General features: G+C 43.4%; 1 protein-coding gene across 2 annotated transcripts in view; it reads left to right on the forward strand.

Annotated features, from left to right (window-relative positions):
• The window catches only part of clpb (ClpB family mitochondrial disaggregase), a 46,361-nt gene that overhangs the window by 3,313 nt on the left and 24,231 nt on the right, over window positions 1-18,817 (forward strand). For both annotated transcript variants that reach the window (XM_026191650.1, XM_026191651.1), the window contains exons 3-6: window positions 973-1,059; window positions 8,914-9,017; window positions 10,568-10,696; window positions 17,695-17,792. In XM_026191650.1, coding sequence (XP_026047435.1) covers window positions 973-1,059; window positions 8,914-9,017; window positions 10,568-10,696; window positions 17,695-17,792 — 418 coding nt within the window. The remainder of the gene's footprint in view (window positions 1-972; window positions 1,060-8,913; window positions 9,018-10,567; window positions 10,697-17,694; window positions 17,793-18,817) is intronic.

Here is an 18,817-nt window from a genome sequence, read left to right on the forward strand (position 1 = left end):
GAACCAGACTCTGATGGTTGGTATGAAGCGGACACACAACCCTTCTTCCAGTAACAGAACTAAAACGGCAGAAAATCTCAGAAGCTGAAAGAAATTAACTTTAGGTGGCAAAACTCCAGTGAGGTGTGCATTCAAGGAATGTGGCAGCAATGTTTCAGTGTATGACTTCAGATTTGCCTGTTAAATTGGTAACAAAAACAACAACAACCCTTTAAATCATACTTGAAAGTAAACACTTTCAAGAACAGACCCAGTCCCATGTAGCTTATCACTTATATCAAATAAACCACTCTGCTTTTTCCATCCACTCTTGCTATGTCATTATTCTCATATCAAAGTCTTTGTTTTTTTTCAAAGTCAAAGGAGCTTCTCAGTTTGTCCGAATTTAAAATGGGGAAAGAAAAGTTCAGCTGCAGCTCTTACGGCTTACCCTGATTGTGCATGCAGAGCAGGCAGTGAAAACGGAGACTGAGAGCATCAGTGTGAGTGCAGACCAGACTGAAGCCGCTGTGTTGACTGTAAACAGGGACTCTGTCTGCTCAGCACCAGAGACGACAGCCGGATCCCTTACATACGCTTATAAGGACTGCCTGATGTTATAGCCTCGGGCAGAAAACTCAACACACACCTGGCTTTAACGTGCAGATATATTAAGTGGTGCAGAAGGCTTTGGATAAAAGCAGGATATGTGCTGGATTTATTCTGGTGTGCCCCAAAAAAGAGACTATGCTTGCAGCAGCTTGCCTCCCATATTTCTTGTTTTGTAGATTTCATTTTGATCTGCATAATTTCCCCTAGGTGTGCATTACTTAATCTTACTTCTGTTCCTTCAGCATGGTACGTGCTTTAGAGAGAGAAAGAAAGAAAATGCTACAATATCGATTGCAGTACTACATGGAGCTTCTGCTACAGGCTGTTAACGGTGAGACTGAAGTAAAAATAAAACCACTTTCTGCTTCTTGTTCCCATCAGGCTGTTAAAAGAGGGGGTGGATCCGAATCATCGCCACCGTCTCGGCTGGACCGCTCTCATGGTGGCTGCTATGAATCGACAGCACAGGTCTGTGCGCGCCTGCTTCGCCGAACAAGTCGTGTTTTGAAACTTCTGAGGCGTTACATATGCAGCAGCGGGTTTGGTATCGCGCAGCTGCCGCATTAGTGCGAGCATATGCCATCCTCGTCCCTGCTTTGGTTGTTACAGTACGTCATCAGAAGTGCAAAGTGCAGCTTTCAGACTGACAGACGGTCTTTACCCGTTCCCCCATTTCTCTGTCCAACAAATTAAATTAGCCTCCTGGCCCCCAGAACACACAGAATACAGAGAGGGGCCGAGGTTGAGGCCGGGCCAAATCCAATTTACAGGCCCTTTTTTTCCTTCTCACTCGCTCTCTTTACCCGGTCTGTGTGGTCACTTTTTTGTTAATGCTTCTCACTCTTAAGGCCCTTTATGTGAAATCTGAATATTAAAATGTTTTCAGATGAGCTTACTTTCAGTCCTGTTCTTGCTTGCTTGCATTTTTTTTCTCCAAGTTTGAACTTGTGTCGCAACAAATTGAAACTTAACGAATAAATCTGTGATCACAAAGCTTAATTGGTTACAACTTTCAGTTTTATATTGATTTCCTTTTGCATTATATTAGCATGTTCGCTTATAAATCTTGAAGAAATTTATTGATCACGAGAGCGACAGAAAAGTAATTTGGCAGTAAAACGAGGGCACTATAATTGTTTTATCCTGATTGTCTTCTTTTTATAATCGTTTGAAGCCAAAATGGTAATTGAAATTAGAATTTGATGAATCACTCGGAGCTGATCAGAGATGAACACGGTCACATGATCCTTCAGCTGCGACTTTAACGTTGTGTATGTCGAGTGATCGTATCCATGGACCTTTTTATTTTTAATGATATGTGTCTGTCTGTGCGTGTGTGTCATGTGTTTTTTGGCTACGTGTGTGTGTGTGTGTGTGTGTGTGTGTGTTATGAGTGCTATAACTCAGCCAGACAGTGACACTCCTCTGTGTTTAATCCCGTCTTCCAGCCCCCCAGTGAGCAGTCACTGCTGCAGGGAAGACAGAACATCAGTTCACACACATCAGTCACAAACACACAACCGTCCACTCGTAGAAACACGTGCGCACACACATGCACACACGGGCGAGGAGACCGAGGGAGTTCATACCAAATATCTTACAGGCCAACTGCCTATTACTCAGCCACACACAACTTTATTTGCAGCCGTTAAGTGAAAACACAGGGAACATCACTCACGGACGCGGTGTAGCCTGTAGCGAGAGTGTCACCGTGGCTCTCGCTGTTGAATTATTCTGCCCGTCTCTCTCAAACAGTTGTGTTTATATTTTCCTGGGCCAAAAGTGATAATTGTGTTTCAAGAGGACATTTCAGTGGGAGCTGTTTCTAGATGTAGTGTCCACCAGGCAGGTCAAGGCGCGGCTGCGTGAGGGGAATCAGGGGTGGAGCAGAGGGGGGTGTGGGTGTGTAAGAATTAAGGGTGAGACATTTGTGGTGGTGGGTGGAGGGGGCGTGTGTTTGCTTAGCTTTGATGTAGGGCTAAATCAGGGATGCGCAGGGCCTGGCTCTCTGTTTGCACTCTTTAACACACAATGCCCATCTCCATCGCTCTTTCTCTCCCTCCATCCCTCCCTCACGGCATTCACGTGCACAATGAGCGCTCAGCCAAGTATAACGCCTGTTGACCGTTCCGACCTGTCGGCCGAGTGACTCGATGGGAGGGAGGGCGACGGAATCGAAGGGAAGAACAGGGGTGAAGGAACGGGAGAGAATAACCTGGCAGGGGAGAGAAGGCATTTAAGTGGGATTATAGATTTGAGACCAAGATTAGCTGGACTCAGCAGGGCCTAATGAAATATAATCATTTGGCCATCATGATCGTAATGGTAGGTAGTCGGGTTCAGATAACACATATGGGGTTTGTTATTAAGATCTCCTTACGCTGTCATATTACGACTGTATTCGCTAATAATATAATATAGTATTAAAATATAATTAATGGCACGTTTTCAGGATATTGCTCTATACTATACTCTATAACATTTTCATGTTACTATTTTCAATATGTGTACATACGTTCTTCTCTTGGGTTTTGGTAATAAAATAGCTGTAAATAAGAAGATTGCCATCTTCTTTTCTACTATGAAATGATTAAGTGGTTAAACCTGAAGTGGAAAACATAATACTTAAGTTGTTTTTAAAGTGAATAATAAGTCTCGGTAAATGCTTTAGATACCAGCCTCTAGAGTCCACTATTTCCTGACTAAATAATCATATCGTAAAGAATCGGGTACATTTAAAAAAGGAAAGAAAAAAATTAGAGGTACAGTGAACCTTGCTTTCCAGCATCTTTCTGACCCCAGGTGGACACCGGGTGAGGTGGGGTGAGGTGAGGTCCAATGTCTGGGCCAGGTGGTCGCAGACATGGTTGGTCAGTTTGGCTCAGGTGTCTTTTATTGCACAACGGAGGTGGAAGTGTCTGCTTCCTGTCTTCCCTCCAGGGCCGGATTGGAAACTAACACCATCCCTCTGCGGAGACACCGATCACCTGCTGGTGAAGCAAGGCTACAGTTATAAATTTGTCAGCTCTAGAGTGTTGCATAGAGAGTAATGGGAAAGAAAAATGGTGTAGCATTGAGATGATGCCATAAATGGATTTTCAAGTGTCCGAGCAAGATGCCGACACCCTGTTTGCTTAAGGAGCAAAAAGGTAGTCATTAGCTCAAGGATCTCTGTAAAGGGGACAATAAAAAGATAACCTGGATGAATCCTTTATATTTGTTTGAGAAGAACACGAGCAATAAAACATCAGGATATAACCAGATGGCTCAGTCATACAGAAAGGTTTGGGGGCATAAAACATTTTTCTTGTTTTATCCACAATTATTACACAATTAAAATAATTCTGTAATAATTGTGGATATTATTTTTCTTTCTGTACATATTGGACTTTATCAGAAAGTCTGTAAACTGTAACTTTTTGTCCATTTCTGTTGAAAAGGGAGCTTAATCTAATTAATCTTAATTAACCACCTCTGGATGCCTTCAGTTAGGCCTCAAATTAGTGCTGCAACTCTCCTCCCAAATAAAGTTAGTCACTTGATCATCAGTTGATTAGTAAAACTATAAACTGTTTTTAAAAGCTCATTAGTTTTAGTACCGTCCTGTGTAATTAAATCTCCCTTTCTTTCATCTTTTTAGCTACTCTCCCTCCTTTCATCCAGTCCTCCTCCTCCTTTCTCCTCCTCTTCTTTGGAGTTTTCCTCCTTTTTTATCTCTCCGTGTTTACCTTTCTTATGCCATTAACTCTTTTCAGACCATCCCATTCCTTCAGTCAGTCCTGCCCAGCCTCGTGTGACCAACCTCAGTTTGAGTTTGTGCGTTTCTGTACGCGTCTCACAGGAAGCATCGACGTGTTTGTAGAAGTGCTTGCAAGGGTGAAGGGGAAACCCTCTGTGGGTCATACCCCACCCCTCCACAGTGATACAGTAACAATAGGGGATCCCACCCCCACCGACACCACCACCACCACCAACCCTTCCGATTGTCCTTTATACCCCCCTCAGCAAGGTCAGACACAAAGACCTGGCCAGAATGTTCTCAGCCTCGCTCTCCCATAGCAATGCACATGATGGAAAATAGACTTTCAACCTTTATGTTTTTAACTAAAAGGTTTGTAAATGTTTATATTCCATGCTGAATATTTGCATGCCTCTGCTTCTCAAATGATGTGCTCCTCTTACTTATATCTAATAGTGGGTTAAGTAAGCCTGCTGGTCAAATAAATATAGTGACTCGTGCTGTACTTCAGTCTGTTGTCAGAGATGCAGCCTTTTATATTTTAATCAATATCTGCTTCTAAATTTCTGCTAAATATATATATTTTTAAAAACCTGTACTTTTGTTTATAATGCCACAAATAAATAAGATATTTAATTTCAACTGATCTTATATAAGAGTTAGTTTCACTCGTCCAGTCTCATTTTAAGAGCACAGGTTCTCCTAGCAGGGCTTCAGCCTGTTACATAGTCAGCTCCACCTCATCCTCCTATGAATGGTCATTTTACTCTATTTAAGCCCTTTCAGGCCACTGCCACAACCATTTAGCTGTAAGCGATCCATCTCTCCCTCCCAGGCCACATTACGTGGTCACAGGTTTAATGGCAGAAGCATCAGCAGCGTACCAGCAGGGTTCATGTTTCGGCCACCGCCTCTCTCTCTGTCTCCCTGTGTTCACCGACTAGCTGGCTAGTTTTTGTGTGTACATTTGTGCTCATCTGTGTCTCAATGTGAAAGCTACTGCTTGCCTTCACAGTGGACTAAGTGTGGGTTTATGCAATAGTGTGTCCTGCAGACAGGGAGACCTGAAACATCTGACGGGTCACAGTGAGTGGTGTTGCCGAGGTACTCCTGTTTGTTCTATAAGGCGGTACGCTCCAATGAAGGCCTACACACGAACACCCACTCGGTTACACTCCCCCAACGGTGCCGGAAATGGGGTCCGACCCCTGCCCCCTTCAGTGTGCACATATGTACATGTTACGAGGCCGACAAATGTGTAATGAAGGAGAGATAGAAGGAAGTGACTAGTGGGGTGTATCCACCATAACGAGACAGAATAGACTGGTGTGAATCAGGCGAAAGTGTCACAGGCAGTCGAGGAATTGGATATTTGCGCGTGATCTGTTTATGAACCGTGAGGAAACTTTGTGTAAAGGTCAAGGTTGTATTTGGTGACGCGACAGAAGCAGAGCTCTGTTCATGAGTAACAAAACATTTAATTAACAGATATTGTGGTCAGTGGCAAGTGTTGCAACTGCAGCAGCTGATAAGATACAGTGGGGCAAAAAAGTATTTAGTCAGCCACCGATTGTGCAAGTTCCCCCACCTAAAATGATGACAGAGGTCAGTAATTTGCACCAGAGGTACACTTCAACTGTGAGAGACAGAATGTGAAAATAAAATCCATGAATCCACATGGTAGGATTTGTAAAGAATTTATTTGTAAATCAGGGTGGAAAATAAGTATTTGGTCAATAACAAAAATACAACTCAATACTTTGTAACATAACCTTTGTTGGCAATAACAGAGGTCAAACGTTTACTATAGGTCTTTACCAGGTTTGCACACACAGTAGCTGGTATTTTGGCCCGTTCCTCCATGCAGATCTTCTCGAGAGCAGTGATGTTTAGGGGATGTTGCCGAGCAACACGGACTTTCAACTCCCGCCACAGATTTTCTATGGGGTTGAGGTCTGGAGACCGGCTAGGCCACTCCAGGACTTTCAAATGCTTCTTACGGAGCCACTCCTTTGTTGCCCGGGTGGTGTGTTTTGGATCATTGTCATGTTGGAAGACCCAGCCTCGTTTCATCTTCAAAGTTCTCACTGATGGAAGGAGGTTTTGGCTCAAAATCTCACGATACATGGCCCCATTCATTCTGTCCTTAACACGGATCAGTCGTCCTGTCCCCTTGGCAGAAAAACAGCCCCATAGCATGATGTTTCCACCCCCATGCTTCACAGTAGGTATGGTGTTCTTGGGATGCAACTCAGTATTCTTCTTCCTCCAAACACGACGAGTTGAGTTTATACCAAAAAGTTCTACTTTGGTTTCATCTGACCACATGACATTCTCCCAATCCTCTGCTGTATCATCCATGTGCTCTCTGGCAAACTTCAGACGGGCCTGGACATGCACTGGCTTCAGCAGCAGAACACGTCTGGCACTGCGGGATTTGATTCCCTGCCGTTGTAGTGTGTTACTGATGGTGACCTTTGTTACTTTGGTCCCAGCTCTCTGCAGGTCATTCACCAGGTCCCCCCTGTGTGGTTCTGGGATCTTTGCTCACCGTTCTCATGATCATTTTGACCCCACGGGATGAGATCTTGCGTGGAGCCCCAGATCGAGGGAGATTATCAGTGGTCTTGTATGTCTTCCATTTTCTGATGATTGCTCCCACAGTTGATTTTTTCACACCAAGCTGCTTGCCTATTGTAGATTCACTCTTCCCAGTCTGGTGCAGGTCTACAATACTTTTCCTGGTGTCCTTCGAAAGCTCTTTGGTCTTGGCCATGGCGGCGTTTGGAGTCTGACTGTTTGAGGCTGTGGACAGGTGTCTTTTATACAGATGATGAGTTCAAACAGGTGCCATTCATACAGGTAACGAGTGGGGGACAGAAAAGCTTCTTACAGAAGACGTTACAGGTCTGTGAGAGCCAGAGATTTTCCTTGTTTGAGGTGACCAAATACTTATTTTCCACCCTGATTTACAAATAAATTCCTTACAAATCCTACCATGTGGATTCATGGATTTTATTTTCACATTCTGTCTCTCACAGTTGAAGTGTACCTCTGGTGCAAATTACTGACCTCTGTCATCATTTTAAGTGGGGGAACTTGCACAATCGGTGGCTGACTAAATACTTTTTTGCCCCACTGTATGTGTGCGGGCTTGTTAACATGTCATTGGTTACATGCGTGACGCTGCCGATTCAGAAACACTTTGACATCCACCAAATAAGAGGAAACATAGAAGCTGCTGCAAAGCAATAAATACCGCTTCAAGGCAACGCTTGCACACTTTTTGGATGGAGCACGTCACAAGTGTGTTTCACATCCAGTGTGTGTGCTCGTCCTGTGATGCCACCTTGTGAGTCTGTATGTGCTGATGCAGATTTATCTCCACATGTTTTTAGCAAACAGAAAGATCTAATTCTAGTACATCACACACAGTGAGATGAAGGGCGTCCCACACTTCATGTAGAGGTAACTGTCTCTTTAATAGCTCTGAGAGTATCAGACCGTTCTTTGCCTTGTTCCTCCTCCTTTTTCCTTGTCTTTGTCCTCTTTCTCTTCTACTTCCTCCTTAAATGCCGCGTTCATCTCCTTCTCCACTGGCTGACTTCTTCTTCTCCACCTTCTCCTCCTCTGCCTCCCTTCTTTTTTTTTTTTCTCTCCTCCTGTTCCAATTCTGTCTTTTCCTTCTTTTTGGTTCCTCCTCCTATATTGCCACCTTCTTCTCCTTTTTGTTCTTCACCTTCTTCATCTCCTCTGGCTCCTTGTTCGTTGGCCGTGTCCTGCTCGACTTCCGCCTGCTTTTCCTCTCCCTTTTTTCCTCCCCCACCTTCTTCTTCTCTTCCTTTTTGCTTCCTCTCCTCATCCTGTACTCCCCCAGCCTTCTTCTCCTCCATTTCCTCTCCCACCTCCTTGTCCTCCTCCTCTGCCTCCTCCTCATTCTCCTTCTTCTCCTCCACACTTTAGGAGTCGTCACAGGATATCATCTGCCTCCATCTCACCCCGTCCCTTGCTCTCTTGTGTAACACCTACCATCCTCTACATGTCTTCCTCACTGCATCCACAAACCTCCTCTTTCCCTCCTTCCTGACAGCTCCATCTTCAACCTTTATTGGTACCAAATATAAAGTTAAAACACGTGACAATAATAAAATAAAAAAACACCACACATTCTGACAGATGAATTTTATACACATCACTGACCCCCTAGTCTTTGTCTTGATTTAGGCACTACTTGCTTTGATTGTCCCAGATATTCCTATGAAAAAGAGACAATCCATAAAATCTATGAAAGTGTTGATCAGACATCTGAACCCAAAGGCGCATTATTACTCTTTGAGAAAGAGAGAGAGGGGGGGAGACTTCCCAAAGAAAGGAAAACCTATTTTAAAATTTGTCATCCTCCTAATGTGGAAATAATTATACGGACAACAACAAGCCAAGAAAAACTGGCATCCACCGCATGAACACTGAAATATTATGGTGTTAAAGCTCATCTGTGTGCATGTCTGCGTTTATTTAATACAAGGTTCTGGGTGTGCGGACGTGTTTTTAAACGTGTGCCTCTGTGTTTTGTTGCTTTTCAGCGTGGTGAAAGTCTTACTTGAAGCTGGTGCCGACCCAAATGCCGGTGATCACTTCAACAATGTTTACGACACATCACGGGAGAAAGGGATCCACTCACTGGAAGGTGAGGAGGGGGGTGGGAAACGGAGAGCAGAGTTGTTATATTACACATATGAACCCAAAGCGTGTAAACCAAGTATTATGAGTATAATTTGCATAAAAATTTGCATTTATGTACATGTTTGATTCTTTGCACATTATTTGTTTTATTTGTCCTCTGACGAGTGGTGTTTTTTTTCTTTTGTATTTTTTTTATTTGCTTGTCTTCTGAGCTGTACAGTCACACACACACACACACACACACACACACACACACACACACACACACACACACACACACACACACACACACACACACACACACTCTTTACCCCCCACCCCTCCAGTCTGTGTTGGGTTTCTGCAGACATATTTATATGGGATATGTATATTGCAGACATTTATATGGCTGTCAGGTTTGGGTCCGCGTGGGGCCGGCGTAGCGTGGGGAAGCGTTTCCCAGACGCACACTGATGGATGGGCTAGGGGGCCCTGTGCGACGCTTTATTGGGTTAGCTATGATTATCCCGCCTTGTCTCTCACACACACACACACGCGCGCACACACACTGCAGAGAGCTAGAGAAAAAGAGTGGGATAGATAGAGGGAGGGAAAGACTGATGAAGGAAGGGAGAAGGAAAAGAGGGATGCTCTGAAAAAAAGACGTCTAGAGATGGAGGAGAAGGAAGAAGATGCGGATGTTTGAGGGAGTGATGGAGAGAGGGAGGGATTGGAGGAAATGGGTAGGATGATGAGGGAGGGAGAGGAAGTCAGGAAATGGATGAGACAAAGTTACTGGGATAGAGAGAGCGGGGAGGGAGAAAGAGGGTGCAAGCGATGAAAGGAATTGATGGACACCAAGGAGGAGAGGAAGGAGGCAGGAAGAAAAAATAAAAATGGATGATGAAGGAGTGGCACGAGATGAGTGCTGTTATGAAAAAGAAGTAAGGAGAGAATGATAGAGTATCTCCATTATTAGTAAGGAGCAAAGCAAGAGAGACCCTAAAACACAACTCGCATTATTGCTATCGTGTCGGACAGTTAAGCTTAAATCTGCTCAAATGAACAACTATTCCAAAGCTGGAAACAAGAAAGATAATTTTATAAAAGCAATGTTGTCTTCGTCGCACTTTCTGGAGTCTTCCATTGTCTGTGGTTAGATTATAGGAAGCTCCCCCGGATTTCGATGCTGTAACGTTTAAAGCCAAAGTAGTTTGTTATTCATTGTAATATCTTTTTCAGGTCCAGGGAGTATACGGTGTTCAGCTTCATGTAATAACTATCCTATTTGCAGCTTTGAGGAATTAGTGCATTTCCTTAAATTCCTCTTAACTCTAAATTCACTAAGACTGTCTTTTCTTTTCTTTTTTTTTTTTTTTAACTTTAATATTGGTGTAGAGAAGTATTTAAAATTAAAATTTAGCAGCAAATGAGTGATTTTCCCAGCAGACTTTTTGGTTTTGTTTTTATTTTATTGTATTTTGGGAGCCAACCTGTGCACGTTCTGCGCAGAAAAAGCAGCTTGTGGTTCTAATTGTTCTTCCTCCTCTGTCTCCTCGTGTCCGCTCTCTGCAGTCTTGGTGTCCAGAGAGGACGAGTTCAGCAGCAGGCTGAGCAGCAGGGCTGGTTTCCGTGGCTGCACAGCGCTTCACTACGCTACGCTGGCCGACGACCCACGCGCTGTACGCATGCTGCTTGAGGCTGGTACGTTACCGCTCCCGAATCATTACAACCGTCCCATCACTGCCCACGGGGGGCCTCAGAGTGTCAGCGTAAGAGAAGTAAAGGTGATGACAGATGCAGCAGCCTCCATGTGTTTTGCTTTGTTGCTTTGCAGTCTGATGCCTTACAGGTGCAATTTTTAATAGAGAATATCTTAGGTATTATTAAAGTCAAATAACTGCCAGGCTGTGTGGCAGTCTCCACCTTTATTTTATATACACTCCTCAATTCTGCGCACCCACTGTACAGTGGGCGGAGGATTTTAGTAGCTCTTACCTAGGTGAACTCAGTCTGCCTTTCCTGAGGCTACACTCTGTCAGCCTCTGCAAACACAGCTGACAGATGATAGTGTCCACTGGTGGGAGAAGTTTGAGTTGTTTGATCTCAGTTTGACAGTTTGCTTGTTTCGTCTTCTGTGGAGGTGATGTTTCCAGGCACATTGTAATATAATAGTTCCATATGTTAGCGTCTGCTGTTGCGGTGGCTAATGGGAATCTAAATGAATAAAGATGTTTGTAATCATACCTTTCAGTGGTCTTGATAAGTCAGGTCAAATGGCACTTTAATTATCTAAAGAGGCTTTTAAATGTAAATTTGCAAATTCTTACCTGAACTGTGACATTCTGTTACAGTTGGGATTGAGTGGAAAAAAACAAAACATTTTTTGGTTCCCTTTGTCCAACTAGACAAAATCTAAACGAGTCACTATCGTTAAAAGTAGGCGGGGCAGTTAATGTTTCATTTCATGACCAATTTTACCTTCCAAAAACGACTTAAGTGAGATAATTTGAATAAAATGATCATTGTAATAACTTTCTTTAACTGTAATCCAGATTCACTCCCTGCTGTGGGACGTTTTCTTTTTTTTTAAATGTTTTTTTAATTTAGAATTATAAGTCAAGTTAAATGAAATGTACATCAAATGCACTATTTTTCAAAGGTTGATGAGTAGTAATGTTGACCAAATCATTTGTGGTGATGGCTGCCTTTTTGTTGTTAATGTAATTATGGTAATCTGATATTAAATGTATGTAAATAGTTAAATCGCAATTTCTCGTAGAAATACATAATGCAAGACCCTGAATATATGCAAGTTTGTTTACTGACAGCTTAATTCAAGAGTAACAGTCAGTTTAAGACCTTTTTACTTTGATTATTAAACAGAATAGTTCTCGTTCCGTCTTTAAAGCTAAAAGCAGTTTCACCTCCACCAGCTTTTCAGATATCATCACTTGAACGCATCCCCTGCGACTGATATAAACAGCATTACAAAACTCATTTGAAATTGATTACTTCTCTGCTTCCTTTGCCCCACCCCCCCGTTACACTCACACCTGCCGTTGACTCAGCGCCACTATTACACACACGCAGACCCTGGAGGCAGAGTATCCCCCCTCAGTTTCCAGGCGAGCAGCTCTTAAACAAGCTAGGCCTCGTTGAACTGTGACCTCCTCGCAGAACATGCCCTTGGGGTAGCTCCACAAGCACAGGAAGTGTGTGTGTGTGTGTGTGTGTGTGTGTGTGTGTGTGTGTGTGTGTGTGTGTGTGTGTGTGTGACCATGTATGTTAGTGCACTCAGGCCCCCATATGATTAATTAAAGTATTCATATATTCAAGTACGATTTCATCCATCTGATATTCTTGTTTCAGTGTGTGGATGCCTTTTTTCCCTCTTTTTCTTTTTTTAAACTTGCATTGGTGAGGTTGTTGTTTGTTGTCGTCTTTTAGGTCGATTAGGCTTTTAATCTAAAAACACTCCATTTTAGGATCACTCTACGCTCAGTGAAACGCACACACGCAGATGCACAGGAGCTTGTATTAATGTCTTGTTTATGTTTATGATGGATGATGCATCTGAAGCTCTGTCAGCCTGTCTCTCCCGTCTCACCCCTGCCTCTGTAAGCACTCCGTACGCTTAAACAAATCACCTCAACTAACTCGATCAAATGTTCTGCAGACGCATTTTTGAATTAAAAAGGTAAGAAATTTCACGAAGCAGAGACATTTGTTTTAGGACAATTGGATTAAAGATGGGCTTGGTTGTCGCTCGCCCGGCTGGGCCTGTGCAGGGTTGGCGCCACCATCGCTGCCAATAGCATTTGTGGCATCACGCGCCCTCAATCACATGTTGCCGTGTATCTGTGATCCCGTGCAAATGTGAGTGTAATTAGTTTCTTGTGCATGTTTCATTGTTTTTCCTCCTCATACGAGCTTCCGGTATCCTTCTTTCCTTTAAGCCATTTTCCATTCGTAGCATCCTATCCATCTTTTTTTTTCTTTTTTACATCATCACAAAAAAAATCTTATGAACTGTCACAGCTTCAGGACATCTATGTGGATTTTGGTGTGTGTGTGTGTGTTCGCTATTTTGTGCGTCATCTTCCTTTCATGTATGTACACACTGAGCCTTGTTATTTCCCTTGTGTTTGTGTTCATCTGTGTAACTCTACTAGCTGTGGGTTTGCTCTTTTGGCCTTAGCCGGCCCTCCACTCACATCTCCATCCATCACAGTCTCCAGGCCCACCCTCAGGCTTCACTTCGCCACACAGTCCCTCACCCTACCTGCAGAGGCTCTCTAGTTTCTCCCCGTGCTCCACATCGGGCCTGTGGCCAGGGGCACTGAGTAATGGACAGCTCTGTAGGTGGTAAGAGGCCAGAGGAGACACACATGCTCGCAGATGCACACAAAGACAGACACACACACACACACACACACACACACACACACACGCGCATGCATAAAGACCAGCAGGGGCTCTCTCCCACCAGCTGCACTGAAAGAGAGGGAGGAGGAAATGGGAAAGAGGAGGGCACTCCTAATAGGCATAACTAAAGCACTCCTAATGAAGGGATCGTGTGTGTGTGTGTGTGTGTGTGTGTGTGTGTGTGTGTGTGTGTGTTCAGTTGGGGTTGTGTGTGTGTGTGTGACTGTTGTTAGTGTTGATCCTGTTATAAAGTGCTATGGCCCAGAGGGTTGGCCTGATATTAAAGCCCTAAATGATGCTATTTATTATGTCTGGTGTTGGCGCGTGTGTGTGGTACTTTATTGCTTTTCGGCCTCATGTTTTTTTTGGGGGGGGGGGGGTTGTGGCGTATTGTCAGGATCGATGGCTTCTGAGCAGGTCACGAAATTTAGGGGTTTATCGATAATCATCACAGTGATTATTAGTCTCTGCGGCCAGTGCTCAGAGCAATAGAGCAACAATCACCTGTACTGATTACATAGTTTGTTTGCTTTTTTTTTTTTTTTCTGTGTTCTGAAGAAAAAGTTCAGATGGGATTTCTTGTTCGTAGTGGGCCGTACAGCATCACAGTACAGAGTACTGAAGTTACTAATGTTGTTTTCTCTCATGAGTGTCAGTCAGTGTAGACCGAGCTTCTTATAAAGACTGAGACTGTTAAACACTGACTCATCACAAACCCATTTGACTCTCAGTGGCAGAAAGAAAATCAGAAGAAATCTATAAGAAGTGCAGCATTGTGTTCATTACTGTTGAAAGCTGAATTCATCTTTCACTTCATCAATTTTTAAAAATTTATTTCATTTCTGGTAAATATAGTTGGAGCTTGGTGATGTTTTACTAGGAGTAACCCTTGAAGCTCTTCTCTGAACTGAGTGGTTTCGGTCATGTTTTTTTTCAGGCCTGCTTATAGAACAAATGACTGTGTGTGCATCAGAAGTTAGTGACTGTGCTCTCTCCTACTCAGCAGCTACGCTTGGAAAAACCCAGAAACTCTTCTTGTAGTTGTCAAGTAACGTTTTTATTGAGTTGTGTGTGTATCTATACAGGGAGTGCAGAATTATTAGGCAAATGAGTATTTTGTCCACATCATCCTCTTCATGCATGTTGTCTTACTCCAAGCTGTATAGGCTCGAAAGCCTACTACCAATTAAGCATATTAGGTGATGTGCATCTCTGTAATGAGAAGGGGTGTGGTCTAATGACATCAACACCCTATATCAGGTGTGCATAATTATTAGGCAACGTCCTTTCCTTTGGCAAAATGGGTCAAAAGAAGGACTTGACAGGCTCAGAAAAGTCAAAAATAGTGAGATATCTTGCAGAGGGATGCAGCAGTCTCAAAATTGCAAAGCTTCTAAAGCGTGATCATCGAAGAATCAAGCGTTTCATTCAAAATAGTCAACAGGGTCGCAAGAAGCGTGTGGAAAAACCAAGGCGCAAAATAACTGCCCATGAACTGAGAAAAGTCAAGCGTGCAGCTGCCAAGATGCCACTTGCCATCAGTTTGGCCATATTTCAGAGCTGCAACATCACTGGAGTGCCCAAAAGCACAAGGTGTGCAATACTCAGAGACATGGCCAAGGTAAGAAAGGCTGAAAGACGACCACCACTGAACAAGACACACAAGCTGAAACGTCAAGACTGGGCCAAGAAATATCTCAAGACTGATTTTTCTAAGGTTTTATGGACTGATGAAATGAGAGTGAGTCCTGATGGGCCAGATGGATGGGCCCGTGGCTGGATTGGTAAAGGGCAGAGAGCTCCAGTCCGACTCAGACGCCAGCAAGGTGGAGGTGGAGTACTGGTTTGGGCTGGTATCATCAAAGATGAGCTTGTGGGGCCTTTTCGGGTTGAGGATGGAGTCAAGCTCAACTCCCAGTCCTACTGCCAGTTTCTGGAAGACACCTTCTTCAAGCAGTGGTACAGGAAGAAGTGGTAAATGGCCTGCATTTGTATAGCGCTTTTCTAGTCCATAGGACCCCAAAGCGCTTTACACTACATTCAGTCATCCACCCATTCACACACTGGCGATAGCAAGCTACATTGTAGCCACAGCTGCCCTGGGGCGCACTGACAGGCGAGGCTGCCGGACACAGGCGCCACCGGGCCCTCTGACCACCACCAGTAGGCAAACACGGGGTTAGTATCTTGCCCAAGGATATTTGGCATGCAGCCAGGATGCAGCCTGGGATCGAACCACCGACCTTCTGATTAGTGGCTGACCTGCTCTGCCACCTGAGCTACAGCATCCTTCAAGAAAAACATGATTTTCATGCAGGACAATGCTCCATCACACGCGTCCAAGTACTCCACAGCGTGGCTGGCAAGAAAGGGTATAAAAGAAGAAAAACTAATGACATGGCCACCTTGTTCACCTGATCTGAACCCCATTGAGAACCTGTGGTCCATCATCAAATGTGAGATTTACAAGGAGGGAAAACAGTACACTTCTCTGAACAGTGTCTGGGAGGCTGTGGTTGCTGCTGCACGCAATGTTGATGGTGAACAGATCAAAACACTGACAGAATCCATGGATGGCAGGCTTTTGAGTGTCCTTGCAAAGAAAGGTGGCTATATTGGTCGCTGATTTGTTTTTGTTTTGTTTTTGAATGTCAGAAATGTATATTTGTGAATGTGGAGATGTTATATTGGTTTCACTGGTAAAAATAAATAATTGAAATGGGTATATATTTGTTTTTTGTTGAGTTGCCTAATAATTATGCACAGTAATAGTCACCTGCACACACAGATATCCCCCTAAAATAGCTAAAACTGAAAACAAACTAAAAACTACTTCCAAAAACATTCAGCTTTGATATTAATGAGTTTTTTGGGTTCATTGAGAACATGGTTGTTGTTCAATAATAAAATTATTTCTCAAAAATACAACTTGCCTAATAATTCTGCACTCCCTGTAGATAGATAGATAGATAGATAGATAGATATAGTGCGGAAAGAGTAAAACTTCCTTAAAAAAAGTACTTTCAAATATGTAAAAGTTAACCAAAATTCAAAGTCTAGAAACTTCCAAGTACTGTTTCCAACTCTTTTTTTCCCCCCTTACTATGTCCTATTCATGATGTCAGAGCAGGTATCCGTAATATGAGCATTTTCGGGTGTGATCACAGCAGCCTCGCCCACCTGCTATCCAAACCTGATATGAGGGACCGCACCAAATCTAAGACGGTGATTTATGTTTTATTAGTTTATTTTTTGAACTGTGACTGCAAAGCTAGTCCAAGAATAAAAATGTCACTAGAAATGAGTCCAATACATCCACTTTAAATCTGCTACAGTCAAACATGAAAACTCCTCTAAACCAATGACAAATAAACGAAGAGCACAAATTTGATGGAGTAGTCGTTCACCATAAACAAATCTGAGTCCCAAACTGCTTCCTCCTCTAAAAAGCTGTGTGAGCTGTCTTAACATTTAATTTTCCATCCACATATTATGCCCTGAAACATTCCCACAAAGCAGAGCAGGACATTCACCTATCATAGACCTGAACAACACATTTACATTATTGTTGTCCCTCTTTCTTACAGTAGGGGTGCTTTTCAAATATTAAATGTTGTACTCTTGTTGTTCATAACCAGGACAATTCAATTAGATATTACGTGGGGTTTTTTGTTTGGTGGTTTTTTTTTTTTTTTACACAGTGTTCTTACAGTCACTTGTTCACACGGAGGCATGTGTGTGTTGAGTTTACTCTGGTTAGTGAGTGGTAGCACAGGTCAGGGCAGAAGGCACTGCTAACCACCCGCACTGACAAGCACAGCACTGTTCAGCCCAGGCTGGCACACTTCACTCGTGCTGTGATATTATCTCCTCATTCCTCTGTGAAATGTGTCATCCACTTGATCCTGCTGTGTGTGGGTGTGTTTGTCCCAGTGGCTCCAACCTCCAGCAACCTGCAGTGAGTATTTATAGATCATATATAATAGTCCAGGGTGTTGGTGTGCAGTTGTATGGTTATTGGCACGCGTTGCAGATATGAAACCCCCTACAGAGGCATTGCATCGCCCCTCTGCTTCACTGCAGTGACCTCTGATCCTTGTGACCTCTCACCCCTAGCCCAGCTTTTTCGATTGACGATAGACCCTCCTGCTGAGGGAAGTCTGTGCATATTGTTGTAGTACTAAAAAATTTCCCCCCCCCTTGAAACCTATGCTGATTTGGTTTTAGTTTATGTCATTCTCTAACTATAAAATTTGTTTGTTCCTGTCATACAGGTGCCAGCCCCCTGCAGACCAATGGTGTGGGACACACAGCACGGGCCTATGCTAAGGAGGGAGAAGTGAGCACTTTGCTGCAGGAGTGGGAGGGCAAGGTATAACACATAAAGGATATGCAAAACTGCATAACTGCAAAAAAACCTCCTTTTTGGTTCCCCGATGTGGATTAACAGCAGTTAGGTCATTTTAAAAAACAAACAAACAGTGCCATGCTCCCAGATGTAGTTGTTTTCTTTAGCCTGGTGTGAACAGCTCAGCACATTTCTTGCACACAGGCCGACGCTCCACAGGAGGTCTGTGTCAGTCCGCTTTGTGACTGACAGGTGCTTTGAATATTAAAGTTGTGAAAGCTGGTGGAGGTTAACTGGGGTTAAAAACACGCAACAAAGCTGCGTCATTGATCGGCGCATATCATGACATGACAGACTGGCTAAAGTGTGTTTAAGCGAGTTTTCTGGTGTATGTATGAAAAAGTCTTGGATGTTTCATAATGTAAAATGGAAGCTCACATCATTTACATCTCTGAATTATCAGAATCGACTTTATTGTCCAAGTATGAGGAGACATACAAGGAAGTGGGGTCTTTTTTTTCTTTTCATAAGTGCAAACAGTCAGTTGTGTTAATCTTCCGAAACATGATAATGAAATGTGCTTTACTCGAACTATGGCGCATCTCATCGTTGGGATGTTTTTACTCTGACTCCAACAGTGAAGTCAAACTCTTTGGCAAAGAGTTATAAGCTAAATCAGGGGTTGGGTGCACAGAAAGTGCTTATTAGCTCTATGAAAGCCAGTACAGAAACCTGTTCTCCTTTGCCAAATGCTTTCAGGATAGGTCATTTCAGGGTTTTTTGTTTGTTTTTGTTCTTTAAGACATAATTGTGACGTGAAAAATGTGGTTTGATATTGTTTGGAAAGTTTGGCAGTGCTGAGATTTCATGGCTTCTGCCCGTCACTGCTCAGCTCTTGGTATTTCACAGGTGTGTAGCGGTAGACGTGAGGTCTGGCTTTTTCTTAAATAAAACTCGAGTTATCCGTAGTTATCTACCAACTTGACAGCAGGCTGGAGCTAAGCAAGATGGAGAGAGAGAATAAACAGCCTGGCTCCACTGCAGGGTAA

Source organism: Astatotilapia calliptera, chromosome 14 (assembly GCF_900246225.1).
Source record: "Astatotilapia calliptera chromosome 14, fAstCal1.2, whole genome shotgun sequence".
Taxonomy (NCBI): domain Eukaryota; kingdom Metazoa; phylum Chordata; class Actinopteri; order Cichliformes; family Cichlidae; genus Astatotilapia; species Astatotilapia calliptera.